Source organism: Zootermopsis nevadensis, unplaced genomic scaffold (assembly GCF_977971745.1).
Source record: "Zootermopsis nevadensis isolate Lab colony 2312 unplaced genomic scaffold, Znev_1.0 Znev_ptg000017l, whole genome shotgun sequence".
In the NCBI taxonomy this organism is placed as follows: Eukaryota; Metazoa; Arthropoda; class Insecta; order Blattodea; family Termopsidae; genus Zootermopsis; species Zootermopsis nevadensis.
This window is the reverse complement of record NW_028259149.1, coordinates 2,635,151-2,653,387: the sequence shown is the minus strand read 5'-3', so window position 1 is coordinate 2,653,387 and position 18,237 is coordinate 2,635,151. Positions and strand designations below refer to the sequence as shown.

Sequence of the window (18,237 nt, the reverse complement as noted above, 5' to 3'; positions counted from 1 at the left end):
CCCGAAGTCCTTCAGACCTATGGGTCAACAGCACCTTCATGTAGGTCACGACGGCTTCCTTCCAATCGCTTACAAATTCGTCATCCAGAGGTTAGCCATTCTTCTTCAATACAACCTATGTATGTGCCTAGGCGTCGTTAAACAAATGACTTTAAACGTACTCTCCGCGTGCCGAGTATCCGAGCTCCTTTTCCTCGGGGTTAAAGCGGCCGGAGTGCGAAACTGATCACCCACACCCAATTTACCTGGATGTATACCTTCACCCCCCCCCCCCCCTTGACATAAGGGCAGCGTAACTTTCTCTAAATTCGAACTGTTAATTGTAGCGCTTAGTCAGAACTGTTGGACCCGCCCTTCGTCAATGCCACAGCAAGATACGCTGTGACTAATGCAGTTAACCTGTAATGATGTAACACCTGGAGATCTTCGTGAAAATTTATTAATAACATTTGCCTTCAAGACCACAGCAATCACGAGTTAATAGGCGCTGATACATTCCAAGTTCCGAACTACAGCGTTTCAGTTTTCTTAGGCCTCACACCACGAAAGGTTTTATTTATATCCGTCCGCGGAGGGCAGACAGGGGAAGGAAAAACGGAAAAATTAAAAAGAATGCAATGAGAGAATAAGAGGAATTGAGGCGGTAAGCACATCTGAAACGTCGGCAAACTTCTACCAGACTACAAGGCGCAACAACCCAGAAGACAGAAATATATTTTTATCAGAAGTTACAAGAATCTGAACAGCGTCTGTTACTGGGTCTAGATTTTATGTCGTGAGTGTACATTCGGTCCTCTGGACCATGATGTCACCTGCAGGTTCATACAAGGAAGTTCGCGGCGCATTGAAGTTACCAGGAAAAATAGCATTCAGCAGAAAACATGAATCCAGACTCTCATGCCGGCAACAGGTGCTTTGTCTGTGTTCAGCTCACTGACAGACAGGTCGGTTTTACCAAAAGTCCTTGGATCGAATCTGTTCTCTCTTTAGCTTCAGTTCGCAACAGCAAACACAATGGACGAACACAGGTCTGGAAGAATCGACGTAAAAGGCAAAGCTCATTTGAACACAACGCCTCAAGACGTATGGGGGAGTGGAGTATAATTCCACGCATTTGCGACATCGGCAGTAGATAAATATGAGGAGTCAACGTCAAGTCTTTTTTACAAGTCCCGGTATATATCGGGCAACAATCGATGGATGGGACCCAGAGTTTACCTGGACACTCTGGCGATGAGAAAAATGTCTACCCCTGGTCGTCCAGCACATAGCATAACTAGTATAACCCAGTGCCTTACCTAACCTAACCTAGGGCACTAACTGATATTTTATTACGAATTCGTGCTAAAGCGTGTTGAAAAATTGGAAGGCAGAAACAAATAAACAAGTTGGACGAATGACGAACTTAAATTTAATCTTAATACAATTTGTCCTTGCTTCTTTATCATGATATCTCACTGACGTCTGAAGTTCCGACATAACACACTCTCGCATGGTACGGCTATTACGTGTCGTAACTTCTTCGAATCGAGAGTAAAAGTCAAACATGGGCCTCACGCGATCGCACAGACTGTCAGAAAGTTTACATCATGTTTCAACAATCGCTAGTGTGGCGCACGGTTTACCACTTCACGGCAGCCATATTGTTACCCGAACCGGGGCAAAATTTCCCCTCTTTCTAAGCACCACGCTTCTTGTATAAGACTGCAAAAGCAAAGTTGTAATTTACTCAGTGAGATTTCAGGTTCCCAAGGCGGAGGGTAGGAAGATGACCGACCTGTCTTCTGCGATGTCACGCCGTAGAAATCGAATGACGTTTCACTGGTGGTCAACGGGTCCATTGCCACGGTGTTCAGCTCTGCTTTTAACAGTACACAAATTCTTAATTTTATCTGGCTTTCGTATAATTCTCAGAAGAAAAAAAAACAGGCATTATTTCTTTGAACAGCGTTAACCACTCGCTTGTACCTGAAGCAGAGGCCATGGCGCACCGTTGGGCAACGCTCTGGTGATCTGCCTACCGTAGAGCCGGCCCGATTGTCTTGGGCACTTGGGCGTGACAGTCCCTGGTTCGGTTCCGCTTCCAGTCATAAATTTCTCAATATTACTTCATAAACAGGAGGCCTTATTCAGTAAGGAAGAAACACGTATCACATCGTCAGAGTATCACAGGTCAGAAGTCTCAAAACTTGAAATTTACGCACTGCCTTAATCGAAAATAAAATTATCATTCGTCCCAGCCCCCAATTCACCCTCATTCATTTATTCAATTTCGTTATTTAAAAATTAATTCATCTGCGCCTTTTTCCGCGAATGTTTGTCGCGCTTGACTTGTGAAACGTAGGGGATAAAAAAATTAAAATTATGTTCTGACGGTGGCGACTCTGTTAGCAAGAAATACAAACGAGGATATGGCGGCGGTGTGGTGGAGTCTGCGGGAATCTGTCTTCAGTCGCGCGTAAGAAGTTTCAGCGTTTCATTCGGTTGAATTTCATACTTTCAATACGATTTGCAATAAGTTGTATTACTGTTCAACACAAAACCGATTTATTCCTGTCAGCTTTGACGGTTCGTACACTACGCTTGTAACAACAACAACAACAACACTGAAGTCTTAACTTTCTGGGTGCACGCTGCGACGTCACTTTGTTCTTTACAAAACAACGCCCCTACGGGGAATGGAACCTGGGACTCTTAGCACGTGAGCAGTCATAATCCCGGATCAAAAGCTCGGACGCTTCGCTACCCAGAATTCCGTGCACTTAAGATTGTTACGAAACCGAAAGCAATGCAGAAAGACAAGTCTGCTCGCCATTAAGCTTACATAACGCTGTCGGAACATCCCACAGGGCATAATCATCATTGTTCCTTTTATTCGTGGTGCTCATCGAGCGTGGACAAGTTCGCAGAGCGAGAAATGAGTGCAAGGTCGTTGTTCAGTGCGTTGCTGTGGGGCGGCCTTGAGCGCATGCTAAAAGCGACGAAACAGGTAGCTAACTTTTGCTTGATCCTATTCTGTGACCAACTGCACGGAACAATGGAACTTCCTGTGCATTTCATTGTCCCGTTACCATAGTAACATCCTCTTGAGTTCTCACGGATCCTTTAACAAGAAGTGTAGCAATGTAACTTCATGTCGTCCGTAACATCTGAACCTTGATCTGTTTCCTCCTTCTGTTACGTAAGGCAGAGGAGCGTGGAGATGTACAAAGACTGTACTGAGCCTGTTAATCCAAGTCACTTTACGGGACGCGAATAATAATTACTGGAATTCTAACCCAGAATGAAACGAAACGAAAAAGACTTCTGTCTGATCAGTGACTGGTTCATTTCACTGGATGACTGATTGATGAATGTCATGCTGAATGAATGCCAAACAGACTGTTTCGCGCACTGACACTATGACTTATTCACTATCTTATTAACAGAGTTTTTCTGTCATTTCAAGCAAATCAAGAGAAATGTCACTACTTATTAGTCCCAGATTCTTTGAAAATCAAAATGTACATAAACGAAATCTCGTGACTTAAACTTGCAGTTGATACAGCGTCATTAAATAGAATCGGGGTCATTTAGATGTTTGATTTATGATGGGACTCATTACATTAGAGAGTAGATACGTACCCTTAGAAATTGACATACAATAATTCTGCACGGAATTAAAGAGCCGACTAGTCGTAAAAGATTGTTCCATTTTCGTCAGCACGGTGTTAACGGCTGAACTAGCAGAATCACAGCGCAGACAGTTCGGCAATTGTCTGCTACGGCTTTCGTAATGGGGCTGTCTGTTTTTTGTTGTCTTTTTGTGGTAGGGAATGTAAACAACATGTGCTTCCAAAATTCCTCCCGCTTAGGACAGAGACTAAACAAAATGTCACCTTTACCCAGGGGGCATAGAGTTCTCATTAAAGTACCGCCTCTCCTTACACTCGTCATGTTTTATTGGGTGACCCAGTTTGGCTGTTACAAGTTCATAAATCGTCTTGGATGAGTTACGATGTGACGGGTCGGAGTTACCACGTGCATCGCTTAACGAGCTGACCAGTCCAGTCATTCAGTCAGTCAGTCAGTGCAAGGTGAGAGACTGCATTCAGCGTGACCAGCAACACAATAATATTTCTGACAACTTAAAGATCATGAACAATTGTTCTGAGTTTTGTTGCCGTGTAGACTGGTCACCCTGAAGATGCAGACAGTATGTCTCTCCGAAACTTTAGCCTCTACCGACGAGTATACACGGCGCCGAAACCCAGGAGAACGGTATCATCACGATCACCACTCCATTGACTCATAATGGCCACATCCGAGCACGAACGTTCTTGTACCAAGAACTGCACTTAAGCGAAGTGCGTAATCACCACAATTTATATGATTCATATTTTAGGTGAATTCTTCAGTGAAACTTAAGCATCATCATCACCACATAAAATTACTTCAGCTGATGCCTTCATATATTACTCAATTATTACACAATACATTTTCTTGTTCTTTTATGTGGGTGTGAATCCTGATCAATTATTATTGATCGAGGATTTCTGATAGCAAGGCTCTGAGAAAAATATTCAGACTTGAGAGGGGTGTACATAGCTGACTCTTTCGTAGGGGACAACGTGGATAGATGAATTTGACAGCAGCAATGGGCAAGGTTTAGGAGAAGAAAGACAGGTACTATCAAAACAATAGTTGTAGCGCTGCTTAACTTACTGGCTTAGTGACCTACTAACTCCATTAAGCAAAGCCAAGAACCTGCCACTGCTCTATATTCGGAGACAGATCAATCCAGTCCACATCCCCACACCCTGTTTCTTCAAAATCAATTTGATAGTATACTCCCATCTACGCCTTGATCTCGCAACTTCGGGTTTTGAGGACTAAATGTCCTACGAATTCCTCATCTCTCCTGTGGCAGCTACAGGACCTGCCGATCCCATCCCGACGAACTGGCCAAGTGATTAACCAGATACGTAACTCGCAGACTACGTGACTGGTCAGAAGACAGACTAATTACGTAATTGCTTAATAATGAAGTACATCCTGGTATTGTACGATCTCTGAGCATTAAATCAATCCTAGATATTCAAAAATTCCTTCATATTTTCGGACCATAATTTAATCACCCACCATAACCAAGGTAATTCTCTATTATAGTTTATGCCTGTTAATGTACAGTAGTTCACATCCTTTGAGTCTAGGCCTATCTGTCTAATGTCCTATTTTACATTAATATGTTCTCCCTATGGACTCTCTCCTGAACCTGTTTCAGATACTGTACATGAATTGGATTCCGGTGTTTCCCACCGCCTTTAATAGTCTGAACCCCCATATGCTCGTCTAAACAATATTTAAGAATTCAGTCCGTACCGCAAAGTAAACACCACACTTCACCATTACAAAAATCGTCTGGTTAAAGCTGTTTAAGGGAATAATCGCTGTTTATTCTGAGAATCATAAGAGACACGTAAATACAGGGATTTAATTAGTTAATAATTGTTTGATCTAATTGCAGAGTTATGGAATGTCACAGAAAATGGCATACAGGATGCGCTTTAAAGGGTTAAATAAATCGTAACCCGAAGCCGTTACGAAATATTGGTTATTGTTCACATGGACCACGAGATCATTGCTATATAAGGAATGACCACTCTGGTTCAGATAAGTCAAGGATAAAATGGCGCCCAGCGGGAGGATTGATGATTCCCGTCACCGCATGGCAGTTCTTCACAGCGAGTCACTGTGTCGATTAGCCGAAGCAGCAAGGCCCGCATTCAACATATATCCGGCTCGAATTTCGCCCAGGGCACAGACCCCACGACGGCTGAATATCCAAATGCGTTCCCGTGCTATGTTAGGATACTATCAGGAAACAAACCACAGGCTCATCTTCGACATTCCTTTTCAGAATAATTCCTACGTGTTGTTCATCAAACACTGAAATAATATCAGTAGATTAGACAGCTTCGTCGAAGCAATTATCTTCTGTAAGATTTCAGGTTCACATGGAGACGAGGATGGAGCGCACCGTGTGGTCTGCTAGACCAGTGGTATTCAACCCTTTTGTTCGCGTACCCCCAGATATAGTTTCTCTTCAACTTTGTACCCCCAAAGTTGTTGGTGTATAATTCAAGTTATACATAGTATATAATCTGCATCTAAAATAAATTAAATAAATTACATTACTGATAATTCAATGTTTATCATAAAGTAATATATATATATATATATATTAATTTCACGTACCCCCTAAGATGTCTTCGCGTACCCACGGGGGTACGCGTACCCCAGGTTGAATACCACTGTGCTAGACGACTCATCAACCTGATGGTGGAGGTAGTAAGCGTTGGTCAATTTCTACCCGAGTACAGGAAGCAAATTTCCAGAAGATGTTAAGTAATCTTCGTATTCGGCGCCCTGAGAACCTGAAGTCTCGTCCTCAGTTTATATTCCTGTCTTTCACTGAAAGACCAGCTTCACGCTCGTACAGAACAGAAGATAATTTGACAAAATCGGAGACACGCACACCTGTTCGTACTGTCATACCGGGAATTTCGAGCAGTCACAGAATGAATTCGTTCGAAATTTATAAGTACGAAGCTGACACGGCATCTGTCGGGTAGAACATAACTACCGACAAGCAGTGTGGCGGATATGACGTGGCGTGTAGACCGACGTGATCGGTGTTTGTTTCACGGTCACCCAGCAACAAGTCGGTTCTGTACAACCAACTTTTGAACACACAGTTCTCATTTAAGTTAAAATATTTCCTCGCGTTTCTATATTCCCGTAGAAATTTGCAGATCTAATTCACGGCGAGCACAGTCGAGTATCATTGAGAGACTCAGGCTAGTTCTTTAAGATTTCCCTCAGTTCCCTGCAGAAAAATGTTTGGGTACCTTTAACAGGGTACAGTACCCAGTAGTACCTAATAGTATCTCAGCTGGTCAAAAAGTTGTCAGTGGAACCACGGTTCCGGAGAATTTGACGTAAATACGTCTATACGGAAAGGAATTTTATATATTGGCTTTATTCTAAATATTTCCTTTATACATGCTTTACAATTGAGTAAAGTTTGATTAAGACTTTGCTTATTTAACTTGAATTAGTTACGCTTAAGATGAGTCTGTGATAGCTGAATGTAATATAAAGTACTGTATTTTAATGTAATGAAATGTAATGTAACGTTTCCTAGGTAACAACAATGCCGAGTAAACAGTTGACGTTTCTTAGGTAACAACAATTCCGAGTAAACACGACGTTCCCTAGGTACACTTGTTACACTTTTTTGCCGAATGACCCTTCCTTATAGACGTATTTACGTCAAAATATGGGCGTCTTCTGGGTTGTAGCGTCGTGTAGTCTGGCAGAAGTTTAAACTTCTACACGTCGCTACACAGCCCAGAAGACGGTCATCTTCTAAAGCACAGAGCAAAACGAGTACAGTCACTGTGCAGCGCCTACACTGGTAGTGCCACCGCAGTGATGAGCTTGTTCAGTGCAGTCGGAAGATCCGGGTAGGGAATCACAAGGTCGTCTCCGTTTTAAATCAGTGTACGTAAATTACATTACATTAGTGGGAACTGAGTGTCAGTCAGCTGCTGCGCCTCGGGCAGTTTTGTCGGTCATAATGACTGCTTTTAACTTCTTGAAATAATACTGGCTTGCAGGCGATGAAGTGGACACTTCTCTCGCACACACTGCACTATACAGTGACACGACGTTTCGGCTAAGTCACAAGGAAGCATGGGAAGACGATTACGATTAACACAGAGATTACAAAGTTATTTACTGATGGAAGACATCAAGGAAATTTCCTGCTTTCTTTAAAATGGTGAAGGTAAACGTCCAGCCTCGGTACTAGATGGAGGTAAATGGCGAGCTTCATGCTCCAGCCGCCTCACACATGCAAGATTCGCCCCCCCCCCAAACGCATGTTCAGGTGGGAACCGAGTGATTAAAGGAATTTTTTTTTCCCACAGGTTTCTGGTAATTGAACATTCTTTACTCAGGTCACATCAGAGAAGATTACGGGAACTTAAGGTCTATGATGTGTTAATTTCGAACAGTATCACAATTAAGAGGTTTTACTTTTTTATTCGAAAACGAAATATAATAACTGAACTTATACTAAACTGTAGAACCATTATTAGAAATAAAGATGATTACCATATCACGAAATAGCAATTTCTGAAGGTGTTGTCAGGCCAGACTTCCCTCATGTGCACGTAATGCCCTGTTTCCGTGCAGCAGCCTGCGCATTACTGAGCATCATGATCCACACACATCGTGAAGAAACTATCATGTTGCGTGTCCTAATGGACGCTTCGGATGTGGTAGTTCTTACGCCTTCTCTTGTTTCCACTACCGGCTGACCGGTCGACGGACATCCCCAGCGGGACGCTCCACCTCAGACGTTTCTATTATCTTACAAGAGCGTGAAAATGCACGTTGAAATTCAACGGGGAATCATTTATTTCTATCTTCAATTTCCTATCATTTATCATTTGTTATCGTTATCTCATTACCTCCTTTCTCTTATTTTCCTGTATCCTTCCTTTCCTTTATCCTTTTTGTACTACCACCCTCTTCCCTTCAAAAAACGTCGTTACAGAATAACAACAAAATGGAGCAAGTCGTTGGACGGTTTCCACGAGGTCCCCCAATTAGACACGTAAGCATTAAATTAAATCGTTCATTTCCGATCTCTTCAGCATGTAATACGTATCGTTCTCTGAAGGCGACATTTTTCACATAAATCAGTTATAAAATTTACGGAAAACCGTTTCATGTCTCTGGTAATCCGTAACCTAGCAACTTAGACTGAATCACCCTTATCTGAAGGTCAAGCGGACAAAGCCTGGGAACCCTTAAACAAATTTCTCCAGAAACAAAGTGTCCCTCACTTCTTGCTCCTGCTCTACACAGTTCGCATCTCAGGGCCAGTATTTCGACTGGCTGCTTGCTGGTCGACAGAATCTGGATTTACGGCAACGATCGGGACTTTGTTCTTCGCCACCACACGCTGACGAGCCTAGGGGTCCGCTCAGCCTCTTATCTAATTGGTACAGCACCCTGTCCTTGTGGGTAAGACGGCTGGAACTTGAAGCTTGACAACTCACATCCACCTGGTATCGAGGTTAAGAGTTCATGCATGTATATCTCTTCCGCGCCGTTATCTTAACGGTGTGTGTGTATATATATATATAAGTAAAGTTTGTCCCACTACACGCCATGCAGGCGCTTGGGGGGAGTGGAGGTATAGCTCCATATATATATATATATATATATATATATATATATATATAACCGCATAATGCTGATATTTTCTGAGACACATGAATACAGACAAACGCTACCTCAAGCAACACTCATGACATAATAGTCATTTTTACTTCTCCGGTCTTCTTGTATAACCCAAGCGGCTTCAAACACAACTTTATCCTGCAGATTTGCAATAAGTGCAAAGTTCTTCATTTAACAAGCGTCTTGAGACCCCTAAGTCTCCTATCCAGTCAGCACCGGACATAAGATGAGCTGCAGCGTGAAGCTGCATCTCAGTCGAGTACCGAAATTTAGATCACGCCTTAATTCTTTTAGTACCGAACGAGTGTCTTGGACAAAACTTAGCTCTAGTTACTCCGCAAATTGTTCACAGCCGCAGGTGACCAAATATTAAATGGACATGAGACTTACTGAGGCATGGAAACGAGCTAATGGGAACCCTCGCAGTGAAGTTCACTATTATTAATTATAACACCGGAGTTGTTCGTGTTATATTGCCGATATTGCGCAGCCCCTGGGGCAGTCTGCAACCAACTAGTTCCTCACGGCTACCAAATTGATGGGAACCATTAAAACCACATTACAGCTCCGGTCTAAGCTGTCTTATTACACGAGACCAACAGTGGTCTAAGTCCAGATGTTGTTAGTTCTGATTCTTTAACGTTCGAATTCCGAGGTCAGACGTAATCTTTAGATTCCCTAAAGAAGAATTCAGGGATGACTGCAGTTTTTGACTCGGCAAACCGCGGAGACTTATGTGGCCCGTGTGAGTGTCTGTGTCTAAGCGATGGAAATTATGGGTGAATGTGTAACAGAAAGAATGGTCGTGTGTTTGAGTCAGTGATGTGACCGCGAGTACGTTGGAGCGCTCGAGTGTCGGAGGGTGTGATTCTTTACCAACTGAACGTACTGGCTGTCTTCTGAAGAATAATTCTGTTTAATGAAGTCAGATCGTTGACAGACGGACACACACGTGCCAGAGGAGCATTAGCACGTGCTAAGAAGAGCCAGCCACTGAACCGGTGACGTCACTACCAAAGAGAATACGCCATCTCAGTTCGCACAACCTGGATGGAGTCGAAGTCTGTTCCCATGCTTTGCGAGATGTTGAGTCATCGTGTAATAAACTGTGACTGCGCAGGCACTACAAACCTTTATGGATTGCCAGAAAGCATGACCTTTAGTCGAGCCCACTACTTCTGAAGCTGTAAAATAATTTTATACGAGAGGTCAAACGAGACGTGGTCGTTCTCGTTTGAGTTAATTAAGTCCCGGTGTTAAATTGTACGTATTGCGAGCAAAATGTGTGGCAGCAGAACCCGAAGGTCTAAACAGCTGACACCGATCCCAAGAAACGCACACACACACACACACACACTTCGCAACCATTCTTCTTAATATCACAGCCAATGACAGCCAGATCACCAGTTATTGTCACTGAAAAGTGGTACACGTCTTGTGCCTTTGTAACAGTTTCGTAACACAAAATATTTTCCAGAGCGAGGTTGTTAACCCCACGCCCAAGCACCTCGCCGGAGAGTCAACACTTGCTGCCTGCCCGAGACGCAGACATGTCTGAAGACCGCCACTTCAATTCCCAACCGCATGACGCGGCAAAATTTCACACATAAAAATACAAATTACATTCTACAGAAATGTATTAGCCCTGTATGAAATTTATTATTATTATTATTATTCCCCCCCCCGGTACGTAGAGGGCGGAATGAGGCATTCAACTTTATTACCTCTGATTGGTTTAATTGCGGGCAAATGGAATGGAAATATTCTTGGGAAACGTCGCTCGGTTTGTCAAGAAATTTCCCTCTTTCATAAAAAAGTCCGCCACTGGACAAGATGAATAAAGTCCACAAATTCACACTCTATAATATATATTTGAGATTCGTTTTAATATCATCCTCCTATTTACGCCTTTATTTCCTCAGCGGTCTCCTTCCTTTAAGTCTGAAAGTTAAAATTCTGTATGCGTTTGCCCCCTTCAATGCTGCACCCGAATGTCCTTTATTTTATTGGTACAATAATATTAAAAATGAAATTAACTTACTAGTATCAACGTTGATGAGAAACAAAGTAAACAGACGTTACCAGAGGAGAAGAAGATATCGGAAGACCAAGAAGCAGATAGAAAAGGTCAGTCTGTTGTTCAGGACCTCGTATGGGGTCTCAAACAGCTAGTGTCTAGGGGAGACGACAACTAAGGGTGTCTGACACGTGTTGTGAGCTGTTAGAGGGGACTGCCGTTTCTCGGAAGAGCGCATCTTCAGAAACGTTTCGCTGCTTTATCGCCCATCACGACGAACGAAACGGGGTCGGGCTCTTCGCTAATGGCAAATGAGTCGCGCCAAGGCCGACCTAGCAGATGAGTTACTCAGGAGAATGGAGACTGTTTGCACCGAAGGCCATCTGGGAGGGGGTGGAAACATAGCGGCAGTCAGCCCGAGTGCGTGAACTATTCACTTGATTCACCGACTTCTTCAGAATCTAAAAGTTGCTCAGCTGATCAACAAATTACCTGCTTTATGTGAAAAACAAAGATTTTTCACCATGTTTGAATTGAGGTTATCACGGCGGTGAGGATGACGATGACGATGTCTATCGGCTGGGATGTGATGCCGTGTTAACACGTCGGTACGCACGAACACTTCGGAGAAACTTCAGCTCTGAAGATGGAGACAGTATGTTCCTCCGAAATGTTGGTGTTACTTACGAGTCTACACGACGACGTCACATACCAAAAGATCAACATCTTCGTCAATTACCGTCTTCTCAGTTCCAGTCCATCGGTCAGTATCATGAATCTGACGTATGGAATCCACGCCCTCGCATCGTATTGAGATCCATCATCTTCCCATCTTAGCCTTAACCTTCCACAAGGTATTTTCCTCTCTTTGCCGTAGGGACTGGGTCTGGAATAGCCAACTGTAGCTTCTTGAATGTCCCTGGGTGAATTTCCTATCACTGCTCAACTGCGTCTCTCAAGGCACGAGGAGAAATCGCCGACCGTATCCGAAGACTGACACAGGACAACTGGCCCTCCCCACTGCCTTCACTCGCGTCTTCATAACATAAACTTCACGTTTTTACATCGTTGTCCTGATTCTTGCGGACAAACCGGCATAAACTGTTGTCGAGACCTTTGACGATGTCGCGAACCCCTGCACAAACTGCTGGTAACAGTGCTGAATAACATGACTCGTGTTTCTAGAACAAACTGCATCGTAAACACTGCTACAATATTAGACTGCTTTATATGGAATACGCCGTAATAAAAATTACAAGTTTGTAAGCAGAAGTCTCTGTAGGGAGTGTAAAATTGTATGACACCGTTTAAACACGTGCTGCCATCTATTTAAGGCAATACAGACTCATATTCAGGGGCATATTTCTGTCGCCCAGTACAAAAATTCAGCACTAACTCAGTCCTGGCAGAAGAACTTCCTGCATAAACGCGTATTATGGCAGACAGCTTGCACTACGTGAGCGCAAAAGTGACACACTCGCCCATTGTCCCACAGATGTTCATCTCGATTTTAATTCACCTTATCTGCCTATACAGATGGAAGTCTAGGGTCAGATTTAGAAAGTGTTTGTGGGCTAAACCCGAAAAAAACAAAACATAAAATGTGTGGTATCTGCGAGACGAGATATGTGATCTAGAAATTACTGATTCCTCCAGACATAAGGCAACTATTAGCTGGTCTTTAACAGTAATATTTATATGCTGCCATGGAAACGTAAAAACACAAAACGAGGTCTTAAATAATCACCATAAGAAGGGTTAATTGAAAAGAAAAAAAATAACGCTACCAGAATACACGCCATATTTGGTAATGAATATAAATAATAAGTTGTGCACATTAACAGAAGAATTTCCAATGAGGATGTTTCAGAACAGGTTACTGAGGAAAATATTTTGGCTCAAGAAAGATGAAGTAACAGCAGGATGTCATAATCATTATTATTATTATTATTACGTCTTCAATATGAAGTCCTATTTGCCCCCTCTCTTATATTTGAAGAAATTGTAAAGCTGCTAATGACTCAATTGATCAAGAAATTTCCAGACTTCTATGCAACTTGAGCAACACACTATCAGTCCACATCTTCACACTTCAGAGGCATTTTAATATTATCTCCCCCGTCTACGATTAATTCTATCAAATCATCTCCTCCCGTCAGATTTTCCGACTAAAATTCTGTGTTCATTTCAATCTCCCTTGCGTGCTACATTATTAGCCTCACAAAAACTTGGCGTAACTTGAATCTGCAGTCCTGTGGCTCCCCCCCCCCCCCCCCCCAGTATTAATATTCAGCCTGTCCCAGTTACAAAATGTACCGGATTATCAGCTCTCCTGTCTGTCAGTGAACCGCAGCTGTAAAGTTTTAGAATAAAGCCCCGGTAAAATTAATGGTATCACCCCTCTATTATGAAATAATAAAGCCATGAGACGGGCAAGGAGCCAGCCTTTTGGCTGTCTAATCGTAAAGACCGTATTATAGAGGGAGCTCACACAGTCAAGAGAAGGAGTTTCAGCCAACTCTGTTGTATAAAGGAGTTGATGAATGTGTTGTATGTGTCTTGCTTGCTGTAATGGACGATGGTTTGACTTCACTGACTTTTAGCTTCATATATAGAGTTACCGTAGTCACATAAAAAATAAGCTTTCGAGCGCTTTGCCCATAACCGAGGCTCCTGCACACGATACACCTGTATCTGTGGGGCCCCGAAAATTGGGTGTTTGGCAGACGCAGTCCTCCTCTCTGCGCAAGAGAAGTGAACGCGACAAACGATTTGTTCGATCAGAAACAATTATTTAGCGTGTAAAATCATGCAAAGCACATTTAACCATGGAACAGTATTTCTTGGAAAGCTAACAGTCACTCAGCTGGCGAAGAAGTTACCCCGTTTTACGTAATAGTGATTTACTGAACAGCTGAGCGACTATCAGCTTCTCACAAAGTCCGCTACTCCATGGATTACGTTAAAGAACATACATACCTAGACGCATACATCGTTACATAAACAAGAGAGACCTACCTTAAGTTGGATGTCTTCTGGGACGTAGCGCCTTGTCGTCCGGTGGAAAATGATCAACGTTTCGGAGGTGGATACTGCCTTCATCAGGACTACTTGCTCTGTCGTCAGGTGCTGAGAGTAACACCGGTGCACTGCCACGAGGAGAAAGCCGAGAAACTGCTCTCCATCTTGCAGAGAATCAGACAGGAGACGTTTCAACTGCAGGCACAGAGCGTTTTCAGAACCGTTATAACGTATAAGAACCATTAAACAGTCTCGTGTTGCAACGCGGGGGGGGGGGGGGTCACGTGTGATAGTTAGGATGCTGTTTCCAAGACAACGAAGAAAATGACAGCGAAACAACTTGGAACAGAACTCAGGAAACGCTTGGAATATTTAATTTAATTGCAGAGATAAAATGTTAAGAGGTTGATCCCAGTGACTGTGAAGGTACGTTCCGAGGTCACTGGGTTCCGATGTGCATGTTCGTTCGTGTGTCTTTACGTTGCTGGCTGCTATTTCATAAGCCACCATAATTTTTCGAAGTTTTAAGCGTTCTGCAGCTTACGTAATGATTCTACTTACTTGTGTCAAAAACGTAGAAAAAAGGAAGACAGAAACCGAAAAGAAGTGGAATTAAAAGTATTGTGGTACAAACGTACAAAATACGAACAGAGAAAAACAAAAGATGGCTGTCTTCTGGGTAGTTACACCGTGTAGTCTGGTTGAAGTTTACCGACGTTTCAGAGGTCCTTGCTGCCTCCATCATCAGGGCAGGGCGACAACTCATGATGGAAGCAGACTGCACGGCTCAACAACCCAGAAGACAGCCAACCTTAGTGAAAGATTTTTACGAGGAATTCAGGTAATGCAAAGTAATTTTTTTTTTGGCAAGTTTGCAATAAGAAAGGTGAGTGTCCGCATAGTCTTACCATGGACAACGAAAGGATGTACACTGGTCATTTCACGATCCGACCGCCTCTACCCCAAAGGTGAACCTCCCTATGACTAAAGAAAAATGAGTATTATCACGTGTGGGAGATGTTATAGATTCATTTAAAATTTCAAGCGAGAATCTTTTGTGAACGCAGACAAATTTGTAACATTAATGGGATGATATTAAAATGGTGTTTAAATAAATGAGTTTTGAAGGTGTAGACTGAAATTAAATAATTTACTCTGGATTGAATCTTATGTAAATTTTTTGTAACTGCGGCATTCAGAATTCGCATTATTTTAATTATTTAAAGCCCAATGTTGACTATGCGTAGTGTATTTCGCTTCAGAGTACATTTTTGAACTATCTTTTTCGCGCATGCACAAAGTATTTCTGGACCTATCGTAGTTTACATATCGGAAACTGATGTTTAACCGCATCGTCTGCATAGGACTTGAGCTTACAAAAGGTGTCTTGGGAGGTGAAAAAGCGCTGGAGGGCAGAGGAAATAAGAAGGTAGCTCATACGTATTAAGTATATCGTTCATCTTCAACTGGAATACCTCTCAGCCAAAAACCACAACAGAGCCCTTGCTTCTTAAAGCTGATTAATTACTGCGACAGGATTATAATATACAAACGGACCGGACAGAAACAAAAGCCTGGCTCCACCGCGAGTGGCAGGTGATGTACGTCTCAATGTTACTGCAACATGTCAGGATAATGCGTCTTGTGTAAATGGTGCACCGCAAAACGCGGACCCTGATTGCCTCATAACCGTCGGGATTCATAAAGTTCCGGAGGGATAATTCAGGGCTCAAGGGGTGAGTGGTGTGTGACACGTGAGCAAGTTGAAGGGGTCCAGGGTACGGGGCAACGCAGAAACAGATGAAAATAACCGTTAACAGCTTAAGAACTGGAAGACATCCCATCTGCATTATTATATTCACCATCTTAATAACAACAATAACTACTGTCATCTATTTAACCTTCATTATTAGCCAAAAACTTCGTCAACGTCTTCAGAACCGTCATGTAACTTCTGTGAGATTTGACGTATTACTGTGCCCTGAAGAAGGTGGCATTATATACCTCGTCAACATCCTATCATCCTATAACTTCATGTAGTGCGGTTTGAAACACTTTTATTATAAGCGTAGTTAGTGCTAAGATTCACTTCCCTGAGCTCTATCCGATGGTCATGTTACACATTAAAGTCACAGATACATTTATTGACGCATTCGTCCCACAGAAAAATATATTTAAATAAATTTAGCCTAAGAAATATACAAAAAAAATTATGACAACTTATAAAATATTTCCTTACATCCGCGAAAGTAGAAGAACGCGTTGTCCAATCTCATGCTGTTCGCTATATTTGTAACACTTCGCACATGCCTAGACTGCAGACTGATGTCACACGTAAACGCAGGTCTGAATGTCTCCTCAGACGTTACATTTGTACACTGTTAGAATATCTTAGAATACAGGGGAACATCTGGCACAACCTGTATAACGTGTGGCAGTATAGGTGCTTCATAACGTCTTCATATTCTGCAATGATTCTGACAAGACGCGCTTTGTACCAGCAAGAAGAAACTGCTGAAGTGGTCGTAGGATACACATGATCAGCTTAAGGGCAAAAGGACCAGACAGAAGAAGAAAGGGTGTGTCTGAATGTACACAGCATTTATGCATTTATGCTTTTAATTTAATGTCTCTCCTTTCTCATGCATCGTCATGGATCAGTCAATAACAGTCCGACTGCACACTGAAAGAAAAGAAAGCATTGGATTTCTACGTGTTCACTGACCGAAGTGCATAAAATGAACGCACAACTGGGAGGTCGTTTCTGTATCACCCACCGCCAGGATGTTTTATCTCCGAATCTACTCATCTGATTCCTATGAAATGTGGTACTGGTGTAATGACACTGTGTGTGACGGGGAGGGGGGCACAGGTTACTTTAAAATTTGTACACGGAGTTAAGAGTCGAATCCTTATGGGTTTAACACATACTTGACATGAAACTGAGATGTATTCTTATTTTTCCAGGCTCTGCTACTCGTGAAACGAAACAGCGAGACGACCTAGGAAATAGCGTAATCTTGTTACATTTTGCAGTATTTTTTTTCTATACAATTACACGTTGCGAATATTTTTAACTAAACACAAAGACAACTTCGACGTTGCAGTGTGGTATTTGTGCTCTGACTGACTAAGCAACATATTTCTGTGTGTAGGAACAGATTTGTACCCGCAAATCAATGAATATCGCGTGGAATGGATATATACTTTTTGTAGCTGCCTGACGACCATTTCCCGTAATATTAATGTGTTTGTGTGTTGTTACAACCGTTATCATGATATGGTGATCTTTTTCTGTTAAGGGGTTTAGTAGGGCTTTCAGATAACGATATAACCGTTGTCATGGCAACGCTGTTAGTGTAAAGTTATTATAACCTCGATATAAGATCATATTTGAGAGTGCCTTCCATGATATCGTATTATATCCTTTAATTAAGCAAACGTAAGTAAAGACTGTAATTCTCATTTCGTATCCGTGTTCAAATCTCAGCTCGGAGACGTCTGTCATGACTTAGGCCTCACGCCAGACACACGCCGGTATAGCACCTTAAATTAGGGCCAGATCGTTTCCTTTCACATCCTTCCCAATTCAATATTCATCAATCATCCTATTAATCGGAGCTGTCGTTAAGCAAATAAATGCTGTGACGTTGTTATATTATTATATTTAAAAGAGAATTTGAAGAGTTGAAAGTATATGAGAGAAGAAAAGACGGAAGAAATGAAAGATAAACAAAGCGAGGAGGAGATACAGGACATCAATTAGCACACTCACAGATGACAGACGTCTCGCCGTCTCCAACAGAAAATTTAAGAAGCGTGTAAACATTTTCTGCAATAAACGAGAGTGTGGGAGTAAAAGAAAGCCTCTGTAACGACTATTACAGAGAGACTTTTCGCTT

At 42.4% G+C, this 18,237-nt stretch overlaps 1 protein-coding gene and 1 long non-coding RNA gene across 2 annotated transcripts in view; one reads left to right on the top strand and one right to left on the bottom strand.

The window, feature by feature from the left end:
• The window catches only part of LOC110835426 (uncharacterized), a 93,809-nt gene that overhangs the window by 46,703 nt on the left and 28,869 nt on the right, over positions 1 to 18,237 (bottom strand). The window contains exon 2 of the mRNA XM_022075628.2: positions 14,333 to 14,530. Coding sequence (XP_021931320.1) covers positions 14,333 to 14,530 — 198 coding nt within the window. The remainder of the gene's footprint in view (positions 1 to 14,332; positions 14,531 to 18,237) is intronic.
• On the top strand, positions 6,243 to 8,172 carry LOC110835428 (uncharacterized). The gene is made up of 2 exons (XR_002544902.2): positions 6,243 to 7,545; positions 7,662 to 8,172. It is a non-coding gene; the product is annotated as an uncharacterized LOC110835428 (long non-coding RNA).